The sequence below is a fragment of the Mesoplodon bidens genome (assembly GCF_964165515.1).
Source record: "Mesoplodon bidens genome assembly, chromosome: 1".
NCBI lineage: Eukaryota > Metazoa > Chordata > Mammalia > Artiodactyla > Ziphiidae > Mesoplodon > Mesoplodon bidens.
The window spans coordinates 28,126,648-28,145,587 of NC_138176.1; the positions used below are offsets into that span (position 1 = coordinate 28,126,648).

The following is an 18,940-nucleotide window of genomic DNA, read 5'->3' on the forward strand; positions in this document are numbered from 1 at the left end:
TTAGCCAGGCGCTCGGCGGGCCTCGCATGCTAGATGAACGCAAGCTGCGCTTCCTGCACACGCTCCGGGCGGCCTGGGGCGGGGGAGGGGGCATCTCCCCGGTCTCGGCCCGCACCCCGAAGCCGCTCCACGGCCGCGGGTGTGAGGGGCGGGCCCAGGCCTCGGCCCGCGCCGCCCCATGTGACCCGGTCCGACATGGTGTCGCCTCCTCCTGGGGCGGCGGCGGCGGCGGGGGCGGCGGCGGCTCGGGCTTGGCTCCGCGGCCGCTCATGGGCAGCCAGGGCGGCTTAGGGCCCCCCGGGAACGGCGGGCCCGGCGAGGGCGAGAGCGGGGAGACGAGGAAACTGCAGGAAGGGAGAGCCGCGAGGGGAAAGCGGAGGAAAGGGAAGGGGAAGGGGAAAGCAGGAGCAGGGCAAGGCGGAAGAGGAAGCGGGGCGGAAGGGAAGCCGCAGCCGCCACAGGCGAAGGAGGCAGCGGGGCTGGGGGCCGAGGCGGGAGAGAGGGCAGGCCTGGGAAAGGTAGGAGAGGGAGGCGGAAGCGTAGAGGAAGGGGCGAGAAGGATCGTCAGGGGAGATGAGGGGAGCGCAGGGGCGCGGAAGGAGGCTAAAGGCAGATATGATGGGAAGAAGGAGGAGTGGAGGGTCAGAACTGGACAGCGGGAGGACGCCAGGCCGGCGAGAGCACAGGGACGAGGGGGTCAGGCTTGGGGCCGCCTCGCTGGGACAGGGGCGGCCATGGCGGCGGCGGCTGAGGAAGAGGCGGGAGCCCGGGAGCCTGCCTGCCGCCCCGCCGCGGGGCCCGCGCTCCTGCGCCTGCCGGAGGAGCTGCTGCTGCTCATCTGTTCCTACCTGGACATGCAGGCCCTCGGCCGCCTGGCTCAGGTGTGCCGCTGGCTGCGGCGCTTCACCAACTGCGACCTGCTCTGGCGCCGGATAGCCCGGGCCTCGCTCAACTCCGGCTTCACGCGTCTCGGCACCGACCTGTAAGCGCCCGCTCGCCCACCCGCTCCCCGCCCCGGGCCGGCCCGCGTCCCGGGAAAGGGCGGGGCGCCGCGGCCTGGTCGGCCTGGGGCTGTGTCGCACCCCGAATTCCGAGGCCCGGACCCGGCCTCCGTCGATCCCTCCCCGAGCACCCTGCTCCTCTCAGAGGCCCCCATCCGAGGAGGCCTCCCAACAGCATCCCTCAGCCAGCACCCTCCCCGTGGGCGGCTCCTGACAATTAGCCATCTTAAGCACTCCCGTCAGCTTTTAATTGTGTCTTTTCTCAGACGTTGACCGCCTGGGTTCCTCAGCTCCAGAGGAGCCCGGCTGGTCTGTGGCTTTAGAGGCCTCCTCCCGTCCAGGTGTAGGACCCATATCCACTATGTGGCCTTTCAGGACGTTTTTGTGGACATTCACCCTCTCACCCCCTTCCAAGGGTTGTTAAGCTTCAGGGCGTGGATAAAATCGAATATGGAGAAAAGGGTTCACACCCCAAAAGAAGGCCCTTGGTCCAAGTGTCAACCATAGTTTATGACTTGATGGAGGCAGAATGACACAAAAAAGGGTGCCTGCTTATGGCAGGGGGTTGGATGAGTACAGTATAGACTATACACGAAGGCGTGGTATTGTAATTTGGCCTGTACTTGGTAGGATCTGAGACCTGTGAATGAAAAACTTAACCATGTAAGCAGTTAATAGGGAGGGGGAAAAAAAAAGTGTGGAATTGGGGGAGTAAAAGCTTTCAGATTGCACCTAACTCCATCCAATTTGGGTTAAAAAAGAAAAAAGGTAGTTCTAATACAGTATAGCAACATTAAAGAAAGTTGGTTTAAAACATAAAAAGCTATAATACCACCACCTCTAGATAACTATTCAGTTTTAAAAATTACTTTTCATTTGCACACTTCTTCCTCCTCTTAGTTGCTATCCTACTGATCCTAACAGAATAGGTACATAATAAATGTTTGTGGGCTGTACCGTGAGATTAAAAACATTCCTCTAATATTAGACTTTCAGGTTGTATGCAGCTTTTTGCTATCACAGATAACAAGGAAATGAATAATTTAGTGCACTTTTTGGTAGCAGCTTCATTGAGGTATGTCACATACTGTATAATACATATGTCTTTTTGAATTGGTTCCTTTGGATAAATTCTCAATATTGGCATTACTGGATCAAAGGTTATGGTTTCTAAAAAGGTGTTGTACCAAGTTACAGTGACAATAGCAACAAATTATTAAGCCAATTTCATGTAAGAATTTAAAAAATCTTTGCTATGTTAGTGGACATACAATGGTATCTCAAAATTTTGTTATTTTGCATTCCTTTACCACTGACCAGCATAAATATTTTCCCCTGTGTTTGTTTCACCCGTGAGATTGTCTTTTCCTAGCCTTTGCACATTTATTATTGGGGTCCTGAAGTTACTGTTATAAAGGATTCCAGTCCTTGTGGGTCATAGATATTAGGCTCTAGTATGTCATCTTTGATGCAAATATTATATTTTTCCCAGTTTGTTCTTTTTACTTCACTGTTTTTAGCCTATAGAAGTTTTACATTTAAATATATCAGAATCTGTAAGTTTTTGTGTGATTTTTAAATCTCCCCCACCCCTGCAAACCGAGTAATTTATGATTTCTCCACAGACCTGATAAGTCTTCTCTGATATTCTGTTGGTCTTCCTAAAATTTGATTTTTAAAAATAGTTAACACTTTCATTAATATCACTTTTATTTTGGTATAAGGGGTGAGTTCAACCTTCTTTTTTTCTAAACAGCTACCTAGTTACCACTACACTTTTTGTTAAATAATTCTTGTCTTTCCCTTTAGAAAGACAAAACAATTTTGTTTTAGAAAGCTTACTTTGCCAGATATTAAGTTTATATAGCTATGTGTATATACAGTCACACATACATACATATTATATATGTATATATATTGGATCTATATCTGAACTATCCATTTTGTTCCACTGATGTATTTTTCCATTTCCATTCTATTTTAAATATTGCTGCCTTTTGACAGTCTAATATCTGTTAGGTTTAGATTATCCTTGTTGTATTTGTATGTGTGTGACGTCTTCACTCTCACTCAACACCCCAACAACAACAAAAAGAAATTCTGTGCCTTTTCAAAAGTTTCTGTGGTTTTCACTATAAGGTTTCTACGTGTCTGTTGTTACACTTATTCCTAAGTATTCCTAAATACGCTATTCATTTTGTTTTTATTGTGAATGCAATCTCTTTTTCAGTATGTTTTCCAGTTGGGTATTATTAATGATGGCCAGGATTGCTACAATCTTTTGGAAATTTTGAACCTGATAATTTTAACTTTTATTGTTTCTAGTATGATTTTGTTGTTGATGATAATGATTCCTTGGGATTTGGGGGGCATGCAAGTCTTATTACCTTCATTTTTTGGAAGAAAAACTCTTTCAAAGAACATGTCAGTTGACCTAGAAGAGAAGTTGTCTAAAATGCCCGAAACCCAAGTCAGCCATGGCAAAATTTGGCTTTCTTGTTTATAGAGATTGAATGAACAAATGAAAGAATTTATGTTTATTTTTCTTTCCTTTTCAAATGCTCTAAAAGGGAGATAATGTGAATGAGTGTGCATTCTGTAAGCAATAATAACAAAATGAAAATGAGTTTATAGTATAAAGTGCTTTGAGACTGCCAAGTGATTTGGCTTTATTATTTATTAGCCATGTGTGTTTTGATTTCTTGCCTATGTCCTAGGATGTGGTATCTCCAACTTTCTAGGGAAGTTGTTTTACCACAGCACTTGATAAAGAGCAGGGTCACTGCTCGTGTTTTCTGAGTTGAGGGGAAAAGCTATGCGTGTTACAGCAGGTGGAGAGAATCTTTACCAGTGTGGTCTGTTTTTGGACAGCTGCAGAGATGTGATAAGCCACCAAGAGAGGTGTTTGTCATCCCTGGAGGGAGATGGCATGTACCCCAGCCCTCTTAGGGCATCAGGGAGCTTGGGCCCAAAGTTCAATGAAAGTACGGCTGCTTGTATAGTGGCAGGGCTGTAGTTCATATTTTGGGCTAATTAACTGCACACTGGACAGTAGGTTAAGTTTTTATACGCACAACACAAAACTGCATTTTATCAGAAGCTACACAACTTCACTGCCCCGGAGTTTTATCATCTATAAACAATGGGAATAACATATCCAGTAAAATGAGACTTAAATGTTGTGATGTGTAAGTGATAGCACAGTGTTCAGCACATAGTAGGCACTCAATAAATTGGTGTAAAATGGAACGTTTTCATTGCTTGGCTTCTCCTCTAGTCAGTCTATATAGCAAAAGTGAAGATGGTTTGACTTGGAGATGCTGCCTAAAGACAGGAGGTGGGGGAGAACACACACACACACACACACACACACACACACACACCTTAGCTAGTGGGAGAACACACACACACACACACACACACACACAGCTTCTCTCACCTGTCCTGAATGTTTTTGGCAACATGACAGCAGAACCTGTGGACTTTGGGGTCTGCACTCCCTGCCGAAGAGCCTCATGAATTCTCGGAAACACAAAGTAAGATTTACTGACCTTCCGGCCCAGGGCAAGTCCCATTCAGTTTGGCTGTTCCTAACTGATCATAGCTTTGTTGAGTAAGATGAACTGCTTTGGTTCCTTGTGATTTGTTAATGGTCTATACTTGTGCTTGAAGGCATTTTGGCCACTTTAAAACCACAAACAAATAATTTGCTTCCCTTTAGGCCTCCTGCCCAAACAGTGAGCACTGGTAGGTATCCTGAACTTCTTTTTTAAGTGGACACAAAGACAGCTCGAGTCAGTCATCTGGTTTAAAATCAGTTTTATTTGAAAGTTTAATGAAACCTGGGGGAATAGAAATATCTTTAATATAAAAATCAAGGAAATGTTTCATATAGCAGTCTTTTAAGTTTTTCCTGAACAGTAGGGGCAAAACTAAGCTAGTTCAGTCTTCAAGAACAAAACAGTGAAATTTAACTCCGTCAGTTTATAATGTAGGCTAAATGCAAGAAGTTAGAAAGTATGAGAGGTGGAAGAGCAAAGGTGCTATTTGTAAATTCTGATACTGTAAAATTAACAAGAACAAAGAATGGAAAGAAAAAAGTATATCCATATATGTAAATCTATTTTTAAAAATACTTTTGCAGTCTTGATCTTCTTCCTCCTAAATTAAGTCCTGTATGTTTTCAAACTTGAATTTTATTTTAAATACCCTTTGAGCATTACCTGGGTGCTCTCTTGCATTTGCCTGTGATAGATTTGCGTAGAATTAACAATAGGTGTTTAGGGAGTCAGGCTCTGAGGTGTTTGCCCTGGCATGTACATTCATTCCTCAGCCAGGGTCTAGTAGGCTTGGAGCTCTTTGAGGCCAGGGGAATGGGGTATCTATTTCAGTGATGATTAACGTCCAGAGTGGTGAGATGGACACAGATAAGCAGAGTGTGTTTGTTTGTTTTAAAATGATTGCACCTAAGAGCATTTTTTTGACCCAGAAAGCATAAAGTTTCCTAACTCTGAACAGAGAAGGCATTGCTCACTGGTTACTTTTAGGGCCTAAACAGTGATTTTCAGAAAACAATTAGCAACTTAAAGTAGCTTTGGCTCTCTCCTTCACCTTTCTGCCTTACCTAGGAAGCAGTCACTTACTTGTTCTCTGGTTCATTGAAAGGTTTCTTATATGGATGTATTTATCTTCAACTGTTTTGGAAAGGCCTTATTTTTAATGGTTTTGTGAGTTAATAAAAGTGAGTTCAGTTTACGTGTTTAAAATAAATGAAACAATACACCTGTGGAAGCAGGAAATGGTCTAGTACAGTCAGTACCTCCAAATGCAAACTGGAGGAATGCAAGAGGCCTTTTCCTCCAAGACTGTGAGAATATGGAAGCTGCTTATATCCTTTCCAGTCTTGTAAAACTTGAATAGTAGGGAATGATTTCCTAGCTTTCAAGGCAGAATCGTGGAGAAATCCAAAGTCCTCATAATCTACAAGCTAAACAATTTATTTTGAATGAAATCTCTGAAAATACTTCAATACTCTCAGTTTTCTTAGTTTCAGTTTTCTGTGTCTAGCCGTTTCACCTTAGGTAGAGATTGTGCTTGAGCTGCTTGAAATCAAACTGGCAGTGAGGTTACTGATGAAGCATACACATTTTTTAAAAAATTATTTTTGAGTGTTTTACATAGAAAAGAATTACCTTTGTGTGACAACTTAACCTTAACTCTGGATTGACTCTGGCATTGGATTAGTTTCTGGTCCTTACTCATAACCATGGAATAGGGAGACTTTCAGGTAGACTCTTCTTGAGGCCAGGCTCCAATAAATTTTGAAAATTTAAGACAAGATTGGCTGTTTGGAAAAATGAGGAAAAAGTTGAGTTCTGAATTTCCAGTGAAAATTGACATGCCCCCCACTCTGATCTACAGAAACAGATTTTTGATAAACTCCAGAATTTATCTCAGGTGTGTGTGTCAACCATCAGATGAGGTTGAGAATCCAAAGATTTGGTTTATCCTTGAGGAAAGTCCTTTCTATTCAGCAATCTTGCCCAGACTTGAACAGCTTTCAGATGGAACTCCAGGTGTAATCAGTAGAAGCAAGATGGTTATGCTAATTAAGAATATGTTTATGAATCTTGAATCATGTAAAGGTTTGAACTGTATCTAAAACTGACTATGAGACTATCTGGAGAAAGAATTTATCTCTTGTTAGAGGTTTGGCTCCTTTGTCTCAACTTTGAGTTAGTTCTTCCTTATATCCAAATTGTCCACATTGCCCTCCCTGGGAGTCTGGGCCACCCAATGGGCCTTTGTGCCTGCCCCTCTTTAGCCGACAATTAATTGCCAGTACATTCTTTCTTCTTCTCCTTCTTTTTTGGTGTTTGACATGAGCTCAAATTGTTGAGAAAGGTGACAACTGTGAAATGAAGACAGGGCTTGGAGACACCTTAAAAAATACATGCAAAGGCCACTAAATGACAAGAGCAGACTGCCAGGCTCTTTCAAAACATCACCATGTCTGTTGACTTTCCATTCCTTGTTCGCAGCACAAAATTGGAGGTCAAAGAATCATAGGAGTTAGAGATGGAAAAGACATTTGGGGTCAGCCAGTTCATGCCTCCGCCTCCTCTTGCCCCTGATTCCAAATCATTCCTTACATTATATTTTCTCCCCCAGCCCTTGTACAATTTTCACAGTCTTCACTCGACCCCGGCTGTCACCTTTGGGGAATGATGCTGGAGGCTCTGTCCAGTTTCTCCTCGGCAAAGAGAGATATTGCCTGTGCCCCCAGTTGACATTCGTGAACTTCTTTGTTGGTGGTCTCAGCTGAGAGGCTGTAGACTAACTGGAAGTCTCTCTGCTGCCTGGCAAGGGGGTTTTCTAGACAGAACTGAGGTGCATTTAGTGTATGATGATGTTGGGGAAGGGGAAAAGGGCCGGGGTACGGTGCAACCAGTGCAATTTGTTCCTAGACTTTTCTCTAGGAAGGCTTTTGACCTGAAAGGAGGGTGTGTGTGTGTGTGTGTGTGCGTGCGTGCGTGCGCACGCACAGGAGGAATGTGGCATTGGGGAGGTGGACAGAGACAAGGAATTACTTTGAATAGGAGTTTGATAAGAACCCTAACTTGGATATTGGTGGGTTAAACAAACAAATAGAAAATGCCAGTCCTGTGAAGTAGTAGATGATTGTTTTAAGAAGTGCATGTTAGGGGGACTTCCCTGGTGGCCCAGTGGTTACGAATCCGCCTGCCAATGCAGGGAACACGGGTCCGAGCCCTGGTCTGGGAAGATCGCACATGCCGCGGAGCAGCTAAGCCCATGCGCCACAACTACTGAGCCTGTGCTCTAGAGCCCATGCGCCACAACTACTGAGCCTGCGTGCCATAACTACTGAAGCCCTTGTGCCTAAAGCCGGTGCTCCGCAACAAGAGAAGCCACTGAAATGAGAAGCCCAAGCACCGCAACAAAGAGTAGTCCCCGCTCGCTGCAACTAGAGAAAGCCTGCGCGCAGCAGTGAAGACCCAACGCAGCCAAAAAAAAAAAAAAAAAGTCCGCATGCTGCAGCTAAGGTCCAATACAGCCAAAATAAATAAATAAAATAAATAAATATTAAAAAAAAAGAAGTGCGTGTTAGGGAAGAAATAGGTATTAGAAGTTTCAGCTTAGAGTCAAGTTAAGGAGAACAGAAAGGCTGGAGGCAAGTATTTTGGTCTAGGGGACACTGTTGCTTTTGGGGTCTCCCCTTTAAGGAAGTAGAAAAAGAGCTGTCTTATGTTCACTGGCTACATGGTTTGGCAGGGGGAATGGTCATTTTTAGAGGCAGCTTTGGAAGGTTACCCCCAGCTCCCCTTCTTGTTCCAGCAGCTGTTGGGAGCAGTCCGAAGGGGGTATTATATTTCTTCTGGTAACTCTGCCAAGAATGAGAGGAAATCCACAACCTGTGGGCTTTTGAGGGGGGATGGGGATGGGGTGGCAGGTGATGGGACAGGGAAATTAAATTGTTTTATAGTAAATATGTTGAGATACTTTTCCTGGAAAGCTGTTTCACTGAAAGGAATGATATTTCCCCTGCTCACTAGCTCTGTAATTGGTTCTTTCTCTGTGGAGAAAGGGCAATAGTCCTCTTCCAGTACTTCTTTTTCTTTCTTCCCTGTAGATCCAGCTTTGATCTCCTATGTTTCTTAGAATTTCCTTTAGAAATTCCACACTGAAAAGGTGAGTCAAGATTCAGATACAGGTGGTGTGTGTGATTAAAAGGGGCCTCCCTCCAGAAGTGAGTTACTAAAGGGGAACCTCTCATTCATCCCTTATCTTTGCTGTGGTTTGACTTTATCATAATGGCCTAGAAACTGGAGATTTCTGGAGAAACTGGAGTAAAAACTTTCTGGGTGGCGTCTGGTTCATGTTCTCTCCATCTCTTCATCCAGGCTGGAAGGGCACCAGGGATTTCTGAAGCCTGGCCACTTGGGCTGAGAACCTGTTTTGGTGATTAATATGAAACACAGTTGCAAGATTAAAAACAATAAAAAACAACCCTGAGAAGCAGAGCAGTATAATTATTCCTCATATTTCAGATGCAGAGCCCAGGGAAAAGTCATTTTGAAGGTATGAGAACAAAATCCACTTCTGAGTCTGTGGTAGTGCCTGATTCATGACTCAGAAGATGGCCTGTTCACAAAAAACAGTGGCATCTTTCTTGCTGTTGTTTATTCTCAGAAAGTGCTACATCAGCCTTTCTGTTTTTTTTTTTTTTTTTTTGCGATACGCAAGCCTCTCACTGTTGTGGTCTCTCCCGTTGCGGAGCACAGGCTTCGGACGCGCAGGCTCAGCAGCCATGGCTCATGGGCCCAGCCGCTCTGCAGCATGTGGGATCTTCCCAGACTGGGGCACGAACCTGTGTCCCCTGCATCAGCAGGCAGACTCTCAACCACTGCGCCACCAGGGAAGCCCCTACATCAGCCTTTCTGAAAGCTGTATTGTGGGATTCTTGAAAAACTGATTCTGTGATTAAATGAGTGTGGGAAATGCTGTGTTCCACATCCCCTCTCTTGGGGATTCACAGTGCCCATTGGTAAATTAAAGGCTCAGAGAAGTCCTGTGCTAGAGAGACCTGTTTAATTTTGTTTCAGTATTGTCCAAAATGTTTTGACCATAAAATTCTTTTTTCTCCTGCTTAATATCTCAACCTCTTGCAGAATACACACACTGGTCAAGTGCCCTGCAAATATAGAACTTGACCAATAGCAGGAGGAAATGAATGTGAACACGGCCCTAAATCCTAAAGTCACATAAAGAATAAGGGTTATGCCCAGTGCGTCAGAAACTGCTTTGGACAGCTTTGACATGTGGGTGCCACATTAAGATACTTCATCTGTTCAGATTCCTTCCCTTGAGCCTCTCTAGCATAAGAATTTGGAGGGCTTGGTTGAATTTCTGAAGATGTGGTATACTGTACATTTTTAGGATGGACCTTTGGAGCTTGAAGGTAGTGTGTCTAGGCTCCTGAAAATCTATAGATATTGTTGAAAGTGTGACTTGCCAAAGGGGGAACTGTATTTCTGATAGATACCTAAGCAGTATCTATCAGAATACCTATTATGCTAGGACCACAGTTCTTACCTTTGTGTCTAAGACATATTTTTGTATGATGTTAGAACTTTTGATAGTAGATTAAAGGATTAAAAGATGAATGTCTTTTTTTTTTTTAAAAAAAAAGCAGGTTTCAGAAAGTTGAAAAACCTGTCCATTTACTTGTTCACTCTTTGGTATGTTACTGTTTGAGTAGAACTGTTTACTGCCCTGACCTTGTTCTCTTATATCTTTTGAGGTAAAGTTTATATATGTTCCTCTGAACACGCAATCTTTCTCTTTTTCTCAGCAAATTCTGTCATGAGCCATATTGTGGCTCCGTGGTTTGTCTGACAGATATCTTCTTCAAAATGTGGATCTTTGGTTGAATGAAAATAAAGTCTATAAATCATTAAAAATTTTATGGCACACTTATTCAGGGTTCCTGGTATACCACTGCTCTGCAGCATACTGGTTGAGATACACTTTTAGAAGTACTAAGAGTTTTAAGACTCAATCCTGTGGAATTTATGACTGTATTGGACAAACAAGACATACAGCTGTGAAAAGCTAACAGTACCTCAGTTTATGGTAGGTTCAGTCTAAGGGTTCACGTGAGAGAAGAGTGTTTGGAGGAGTCAGGGAAATAGAGGCTTAAACTGGATTTTGAAGAAAACTGGGTGAATTTGACTAGTGCCCAAAGGGGGAAGCATGCATTTGTCAGGGATAAAGGTAGGCTGGTTCTGGCAATATAGGAGAAGGTATGGGGATAGGAATGAATGTAAAAGAGAGATGGCTTCATTGGAGTTCAGTTGCAGAGTGTGGAGCCATGGGAGGTGAGGTTGAATTGAGTAAAGGGAGCTGACATTGGAGGCCTTTCAAGGGAGATGTGGGTCTGCTTCATGCTCTCCTTGCCTTTGGTCCTGTCCTCATGATGGGCATGTTCCCTGTAATCTCACTTCTCCTTGGGTGTTGAGGCTGTTCCCTATTCCCTGGCCAGAAGGATAGGCAGTTTAACACAATATATGATTTTTCACTGATTTATTTTGAACCTTAATTATAGACCTCTGCTCCTGAGGCCATTGGAGGATTTAGTCTAACACGTGTATAAATGAAGAGTTAGAAACTTCTTGGGCTGTTTAAATACTTGTACATACATTAGGGGCTCCTGCTCCTGTCTTCTCAGGCACTTTGGACTTGTTCTGCCGACTCCCTTTGACTAGGTTGTGATAGGTCCCTACAGGGAGGGAGGGAGGGAGGGATACCTGTCTTCAGAGAGAGGAGTTTTTTAATTCCTTCTGATTTTTCAAGTGCTGAAGCCAATAAGAATATAGATATGATTTGGTAGTATTGGTAGCAGAGCTGATGGGCATAGCCACTATGGGGGGAAATCTGCTTTCTGGTGAGCAAGATCAAAGAAATCGAGACAGTGTTGAGTTAAAACTCCAAGCCCCCAAGCATCATTTTGCATAGGCCTGTCTCCTGTCCTTAGCCCACTTCCCCTTGAGATGGCCTTGTTCTACACTTGTGGATAGATACCCTCCTTTACTGAATAGGCAGCAGGAAGTTATGCTTATGGAAATCATGTCAGTCACACAGGTAGGCAGCATTGGCGGCATCAAGGGGAATCAAACTTCAAGATGGGGCAAAGAGGGAAATTGATTTGTGACCCAGGAGGTTTCTGTTCTCAGAGACTGTGCAGGTAAATATCTCTCTAATATACTTACACTTCCCCTCCTTCATCCCCCAGCCATTTTTCTTCGAATTCGGTTAATTTATTTGCTTTTGGTTTGGGATGTGAGTGAGGAGAGGTGAAATGAAAGGGGACTCTAGATAACTTCCTAGATTAATTTCTGTCCCTCTGGACTCACTGTTGCCAAGATTTTAAGGGGCCTGATAGCTTACCGTGGGTGCATGTTGTGTTGTTTTTGTTTAAAATAGGTCATGCACCCAGGAATGCAGTCAAACTATAATGGTGACTAAGTGCCGGAAAGCTGAGAGGGAGGGGGGCCAAGTGGAAAAATGAGCCTGAGGCAAGAGAAAGAGGGCTGGGAAAATGGAAGTTCCACCAGGCCCACAGGCCAGGTTAGAGATTCCTCCATGCATTAATAGCTGTGCCAGAGGTTTATTTACAGGGCACTAATCATTTTGGGGGGAAGCACCCCCACTTTATACCAGTAACTGTTGAAGAAACAGCTAAGCTGAGAGCATTTCAAGGATGGGAGCAAGAGTCTTTATTGAATTCCCAGGGGCACCTGCTCCTGTCTTCTCAGGCACTTTGGACTTGTTCTACCGACTCCCTTTGACTAGGTTGTAGGGACTAGGTCCCTACAGGGAGGGAGGGCTACCTGTCTTCAGAGAGAGGGTTTTTTTAATTCCTTCTGATTTTTCAAGTGTTGAAGCCAATAAGAATATAGATATGATTTGACCACCAGCTAGGGAAACTAACCATCAGAAAGAACTGAACAAACAAAAGGGATTTAAAAAAAAAAGCTGAGTTGTTAAGCTGCTTTTAACAAAGTGTAACTGTTTCTCAAGTGAAAGCCAAATGGAATGTTTCTAAAAAGTTGAAATTTGATTTGAAAGACCAGAGCCAAGTATTTTGATTATGGTGTTGGTTGTGGGAGAGGATGCCTGCACCTGCTGCTTGGTAGCAGCATCTAAAGTTCAACTTTGAAAGTTTCTTGCTTCTGTGATCAGGCCCTCAGGGCAGTGCTTTGACCCTTAGTAAAGTGTCACCAAATGGCAGTTAAGTGACCAGGGAGATGAGAGAAGTATTGTCCTTATCCCAATTCAGGAAATATATTGATTCTTTCTCCCTTGTTTCCTTCCTGCTATGATCCAGAATATTCAATTTTTGGTTTCACCTCCACCTACTAACTTAGACCTAACTCAAGAGGAGAGGTTAACTATGAACAATCTCCTCTTTTATATCTGGGAGGGACTTGTAGATAAGATTTGATAGTGGGTCTAATCTTTTTCACTAAGAGTTCAATTCTTTTGGTCCATCCTGTTGACTGTCTTTTATGGTCCTCAGTTTTCTAACCATCTAGTAGTGTAGGTCGCTCTCTAGAAATGTGAAACTGGGGACCACATTCACCCAGTGGAAGAATTCAATAATATATTTTAGCTTTAACATGTATGTACCCAAATCCTAATCACTCAGCCTGAAAGAGGGCTAATGTTTGACATTAGAAGAACAATTTCTAAGAGTTATAATTAAATTAGTTTGAAGAAAAAGAAATGATTATTAGATTAGCTTTAGTGATGTCACTATTCATCGATATAAACTACTACTGTATTTATATTTATGTAAAAATAATTAACCTTTTTCAAGTGATTTATAACTTATCCTGTATTTTGTTTTAGTTGTCATTTTAAAACACCATAATTGTGTGAAATACTATCCTTATTTCATAGGTGTGGATATGGACAATTAGAAAAGCTAGGTAACCAGGGTTGTATCATTAGTAAGAGGCAGAACTGGGGCCCAGATCCCAGTTTCCTATGTCTGCATTCTGTGCTTTTCTCACAACTTCATTTAATTTATTATTTAAATGAAAGTAAATTAAAAGGTTAAAGGTAAATGAAAAGACCAAAGTATCAGCAATTATATGATACATATTTAAAAAAATACTTCCTAAACTCCATCTGTTTACCTCTTCTGAGCTACTTATGGAGACATAATTTTATGTAGTATCGCCTCACCTTTACCTTTATAAATTTGACTTTGTTTTAAAATTACCACTACTTGTTACAGTAATTTCCAAAATGTTTTGCAGTGCTCACATTTGTCGTTTCTAATAGCAATATGTTCCATTGTGTTAGTATACCGTTCTCCCCCACAGACAAACATTTGGGCTATTTCTAGATTTTAGCTCTAATATACAGCTGCAACTATAAATATCTTTGTAAAAAATATTTTTCTTTTGAATTATTTCTTTGTGATATAGTGTTAGGAATGCTGAGTCAGAAGCTATCATTTAACTTCTTTTCTTGACAGAATGCCTTTCCGAAAGGCTATACCAGAGTGTTACCAGCAGTATATAAACAAACCCAAACCCTTTTATCAAACCAAAGCTAGTATGTGGTTCTTCCACTTAATAGATGTGAGGTAATACTTTATATTAATTGTTTTAATGTGCATGTTTGTAAACTATTATTGTTTTGGGATGTTTCCCCAGTGTTTATCATGGGAACTCTGTGTGACTGTTCTTTTTTTTTTTTTTTTTTTTAATAAATTTATTTATTTATTTTTGGCTGAGTTGGGTCTTTGTTGCTGCTCGCGGGCTTTCTCTAGTTGCGGCTCTTCGTTGTGGTGCCCGGGCTTCTCATTGCAGTGGCTTCTCTTGTGGCGGAGCACAGGCTCTAGGCATGCAGGCTTCAGTAGTTGTGGCTTGCGGGCTCTAGAGCGCAGTCTCAGTAGTTGTGGTGCACGGGCTTAGTTGCTCCACGGTTTGTGGGATCTTCCCGGACCAGGGCTCAAACCCGTGTCCCCTGCATTGGCAGGTGGATTCTTAACCACTGCGCCACCAGGGAAGCCCCTATGTGACTGTTCTTATCTGCTATTTGATATGGATAACAGAGTGTTATCCTGATAGATTTTTATCAGTCCCCTAAAAGTTTTAGGGATAAAACTTTAGGGATAAAACCCATAGCATTAATTGTTAATTTTCCCCTGCTCTGTTGCTTTCTTTTTAATCTCTTTTTTAATCTCTTTTTTTCTTCTATGCAGTATTTAAAATTTAAATACTTTAAAGCCTTTTAGTTAAAAAAACTTTTAAATGTATTCTTTTATTTTGCGGGAATTTATTATATCTTTTGTGATATGAAATGAAAATATTTTGCTCTATTGATATCCAGTTTTATCAAAAGCATTATTATTATTTTAATGAGTATTTTTATCTTTACCAAAATATTACATTGTAGAAAAATTGGGAAATACATTAAAACACAAAGAAGAAAGTTAAAACACCCAAAGTTGGCTATCCACAGTTAACTATTTTAGAGTCTGGAAATCTTCTAGTGTTCTTTCTAGGCATGCATGTTTTTCTTCCCTCCCTTCTTTCTAATAAAGCTGGGACATGTTATACAAACCCAACAGCACTAATTAAGTAGTGATTTCTTTCCTTACTTTGAAATTTTACTTTGTATCTTTTAGAATCTTGAAAGCAGGACTTGCTTGCTGTCTTTTAGTAAAGGGTAGTAAATGTGAAGATATAGTAGATACTGGAAGAAATGTTTGTTTCTCTCCTTTTCTCGGTAGACATGACAAGTTATTACTTACTCTGTGTCCCAAGCAGTGTACCTTGTATTGTCCAGTGGAGCAAGCCAAGGAGACACAGGGGAGATATGGGGGCCTGAAATGGAATGTTCAAATTCTTGCCCACAGTTTCAAAATTCCGTCCAAATGTGCACTTTCACAAGGGACTTGAGCTCTTTTCCCTACCCGCTACCACGCCAACCCACCCCAAAACTATGCCATTCTTGTTGCTGCTGAGCTTCCTCATCTCTTACTGCTCCAACTTCCTTCATCCAGAAAGTACTACTGACACTTCCCCTTCAACATTTTTTGAATGAAAAATTTAAAACATATAGAAAAGTTGAATGGATTGTGTAATGAACACTCATACACCCACCACCTAGATTCTACAGTGAACATTTTACTATGTTTGCCTTATCATGCATTTAAAGTGAGTTGCAGATATCAGTACACTTCACCTCTAAACAGTTTTGCATGCATGCATAACATTGACTAGAGTATATTGGTTTATGGTTCTTTTTTTTTTAAGAAAAATTTATATACAATGAAATGGTCAAATTTTAAGTTTATCATTTGATACGTTTCTGACAAATGCATACACACTTGCATGACCCAAATTCCTTCAAGATTTAGATATAAAGTGTTACCCCAGAAAGCTTCTACATATTCTTTCCCAGTCAATTCCCATCTCCACCCTGGTGGTCAACACTGTTCTGATTTTTTCACCATTCATTAGTTATTCTTCTAATCAAACTTCACATAAATGGAATCATACAATATGAACTGTTTTGTGTAAGGTTTCTTTCATTCAGAATGTTTCTGAGATTCACCCACATCATTGTGTGTATCAGTAATTCTTTCCTTTTTATTGATGAGTAGTATTCCATTGTATGAATATGCACCGAAGTGTGTTTATCCATGCTCTTTTTGATGGATGCCTGGGCTGTTTACAACTTTTGGCTATTATGACTAAAGTTCCTATGAATAGTCTTGAGTAAGCCTTTTGTGGACATATGCTTTCATTTCTCTTGGGTAATTGCTAGGTCATAGAATAGGTATATGTTTGGATTTATAATAAACTGCCAGACCTTTTCCCAAAATGGCTGTACCATTTTCATCTCTCACAAGAATGTAAGAGAGTTCCTTATTCAAAAACACACACACACACACACACACACACACACACACACGTACAGGGAGGATTTCATATTTTTGGGCTTGTGTATTCATTTTGATGAGCAGAAAATTTCAATTTTGATAAAATTGAATTTATTGGATTTTTCTTTTATGTTATTGCTTTCTGTGTCTTAAGAAACTGTTGTCTACTTCCTGAGCCACAGAGAGATTTTAATATTTTTTCTTCTAACAGCTTTATAGTTTTAGGTTTTATGTTTAAATCTGTGATCTATTTTGAATTAGTTTTTCTGTATGGTGTGAGGTAGGGATTTTTTTCCACATGGTTAACCAGTGGTCCCAGTACTCTCTGTCATCCCTTCTCTGTTAGATAGTTTTGGCATCACTATGGACACTCTAAAGGACAGGCTGTTCTCCTTGGCTTTCTTGATTATCCTAGTGTGGAGGGAGAAGAGTTATTTCTTACTTGTCTCCTAACCCGTTCACTTATATTCACATATTTTCTGGATGTTCTGAGTCCTGACTTGTAAAAAAGTCCAGGGAATTTTCTCTGGTTGGCAATGAGTTGTAGTGATTGGATTATCTGCTCTGTCTGGACACAGGATGGCCAGTGTACCAGTGAAGGAACGGGTGAAGATATCTCAGAACTGGAGGTTGGGGCGCTGCCGAGAGGGGATTCTGCTGAAGTGGAAATGCAGGTAAGTAGCCTCTTGACTCTTTCAAAGCTACCTGGGACATTAAAGAATGCTGGGAAATGAAAAATCTAGTCCTAGCTGGAGTATAAATGTGCCTGTCTTGGGTGATGGGGCACTGGTGATCCTTTACATACCACAAAAGGGGCATCGGAGGGACAACTATTTTTCACATTTAAAAAAAGATTATAAAAAATGTAATTTATTTTAACAGATCCCATATTTTTATGATTATAAAAATAATAAATGTTTATTGTAGAAATTTGAAAACATAGGAGAGCTTAAAGAAGAAAATAAAACTTACCTATAATCCTACCACTCAGAGGTAACCTCTGTTAATGCACCTCATCAAAAGAAATAAATGAAGCCAATATTTCAACTCATCTTGTTTTACAATTTTTTTTTTTTAATTTTCTACTCTAGAGAGTTACACCTTCACTCTTGGCTTCCTGTAGCCCTCTCCCCTACTTTTATTAAAAAGCAAAATAGGATCTGAAGGTTTGGATATGTATGTTACAGAAGGTAGAGCTTGGAAAAAAATGGCAGGAAATTTAGATAATGGCTTTGGCACTGCTAATGCCACAAATTTTATGCTTCATTGATGCTGAATTGTTTCATAGTTATTATTTGACTCCCTACCAAAAAAGTGCTCTTTGTTGATTGGTTGGAATGGATAGGGAACATCATGATTCCACATTCCAGCGGACCTGGACCTGTGCTGATAGGTTCAGGCAGGCTTCTTCATCTGATGACCTTTTCTCTTGCTTGTATACAATTTCTGCTGCTTTCACTGACACGGGTTACTGCAAATTATGTGGTGGTGATGATGGTAAAGCAACTACAGGGTAGTAAGATGGATTTGTATGACAAAAGGCTTTACCCTCTGCTTCTCACTTTTGCCTTTTATTACCAGAAAGAAGAATTTATTTCTCTAACAAGGTTTTTTTCCTGACGTCTATTTGGGCTGGTTTCAAGCAATTTGGTAAATAAATACACAAAATGGTTACCAGGCTGCCCCGTGATTCTCCACTGTTCACCTGGCATGAACCTGGTTTCTTGTCCTGGGCCAATGGCTGTTTACCAGATGGCTCTAAACACACGAATTCCAAACCCCTCTGTTTGCTGCCCACTTGAGTGTGCCACAAACTCGTGCAAGGGGTTGTTGAAGAGGAATGTGCATAATGAATGAGAGTGCAGGCATCTGTACACACTCTACACATGTTCCATATAATATTTGCACACACTTGTAAAATCCTCATGTGCAGAAACTAGTTACTACAAAGTCCAAGCTGCATTTAATGGTCCATCTTTGCAGAACTTTTCCACATTCCCATGACACTTGTATTAAGGAGTCTGGGGAAGAAACACAGCCCAGTTTGCTCAGACAGGCTTGGCAGTGGGAGATGGTGTCTCTATAAATGGGGATGAATCATCTGTCCCTATGCTTTGCTTGCGACCTGGTAGCTCTAGGACCCCTATGTGGTGTAGGACAGGCTGCTGGGATGTACCTTGTGCAAGGGGCTTAGTCCCTACCAGAGAGCATGGTGTCTGGCAGAGTCTTCTTTCTTCTTAAGGCTCACTCTGTGCCATGGGACTGGCCTGTGGTTTCTAACCTTTCTTCCTCCTGCCAGTTTGTAGAGGGAATCTTTAACTATTTGTATATTTCTTTTATCAGCTGCCTGTGAGAGCCAACTATTTCTCTGTAGTCTCTGAACTGTAGTAGACTGCTCTGGAGCTATGTTTTTCCATTGCCACACTTACCCTCTAATACAGAAATGTAGGTATCC

At 41.7% G+C, this 18,940-nt stretch overlaps 1 protein-coding gene across 2 annotated transcripts in view; it reads left to right on the forward strand.

Moving 5' to 3' along the window:
• Positions 1-233: 233 nt before the first annotated feature.
• FBXW4 (F-box and WD repeat domain containing 4) overlaps positions 234-18,940 on the forward strand; it is an 84,316-nt gene continuing 65,609 nt past the window's right edge. The window contains exons 1-2 of one of the 2 annotated variants that reach the window (XM_081228710.1): positions 234-982; positions 17,064-17,159. In XM_081228710.1, the coding sequence (XP_081084836.1) occupies positions 270-982; positions 17,064-17,159 (809 nt within the window). In that variant the 5' untranslated portion in view covers positions 234-269. The remainder of the gene's footprint in view (positions 983-17,063; positions 17,160-18,940) is intronic. The other variant, XM_081228711.1, reaches the window with a different exon arrangement.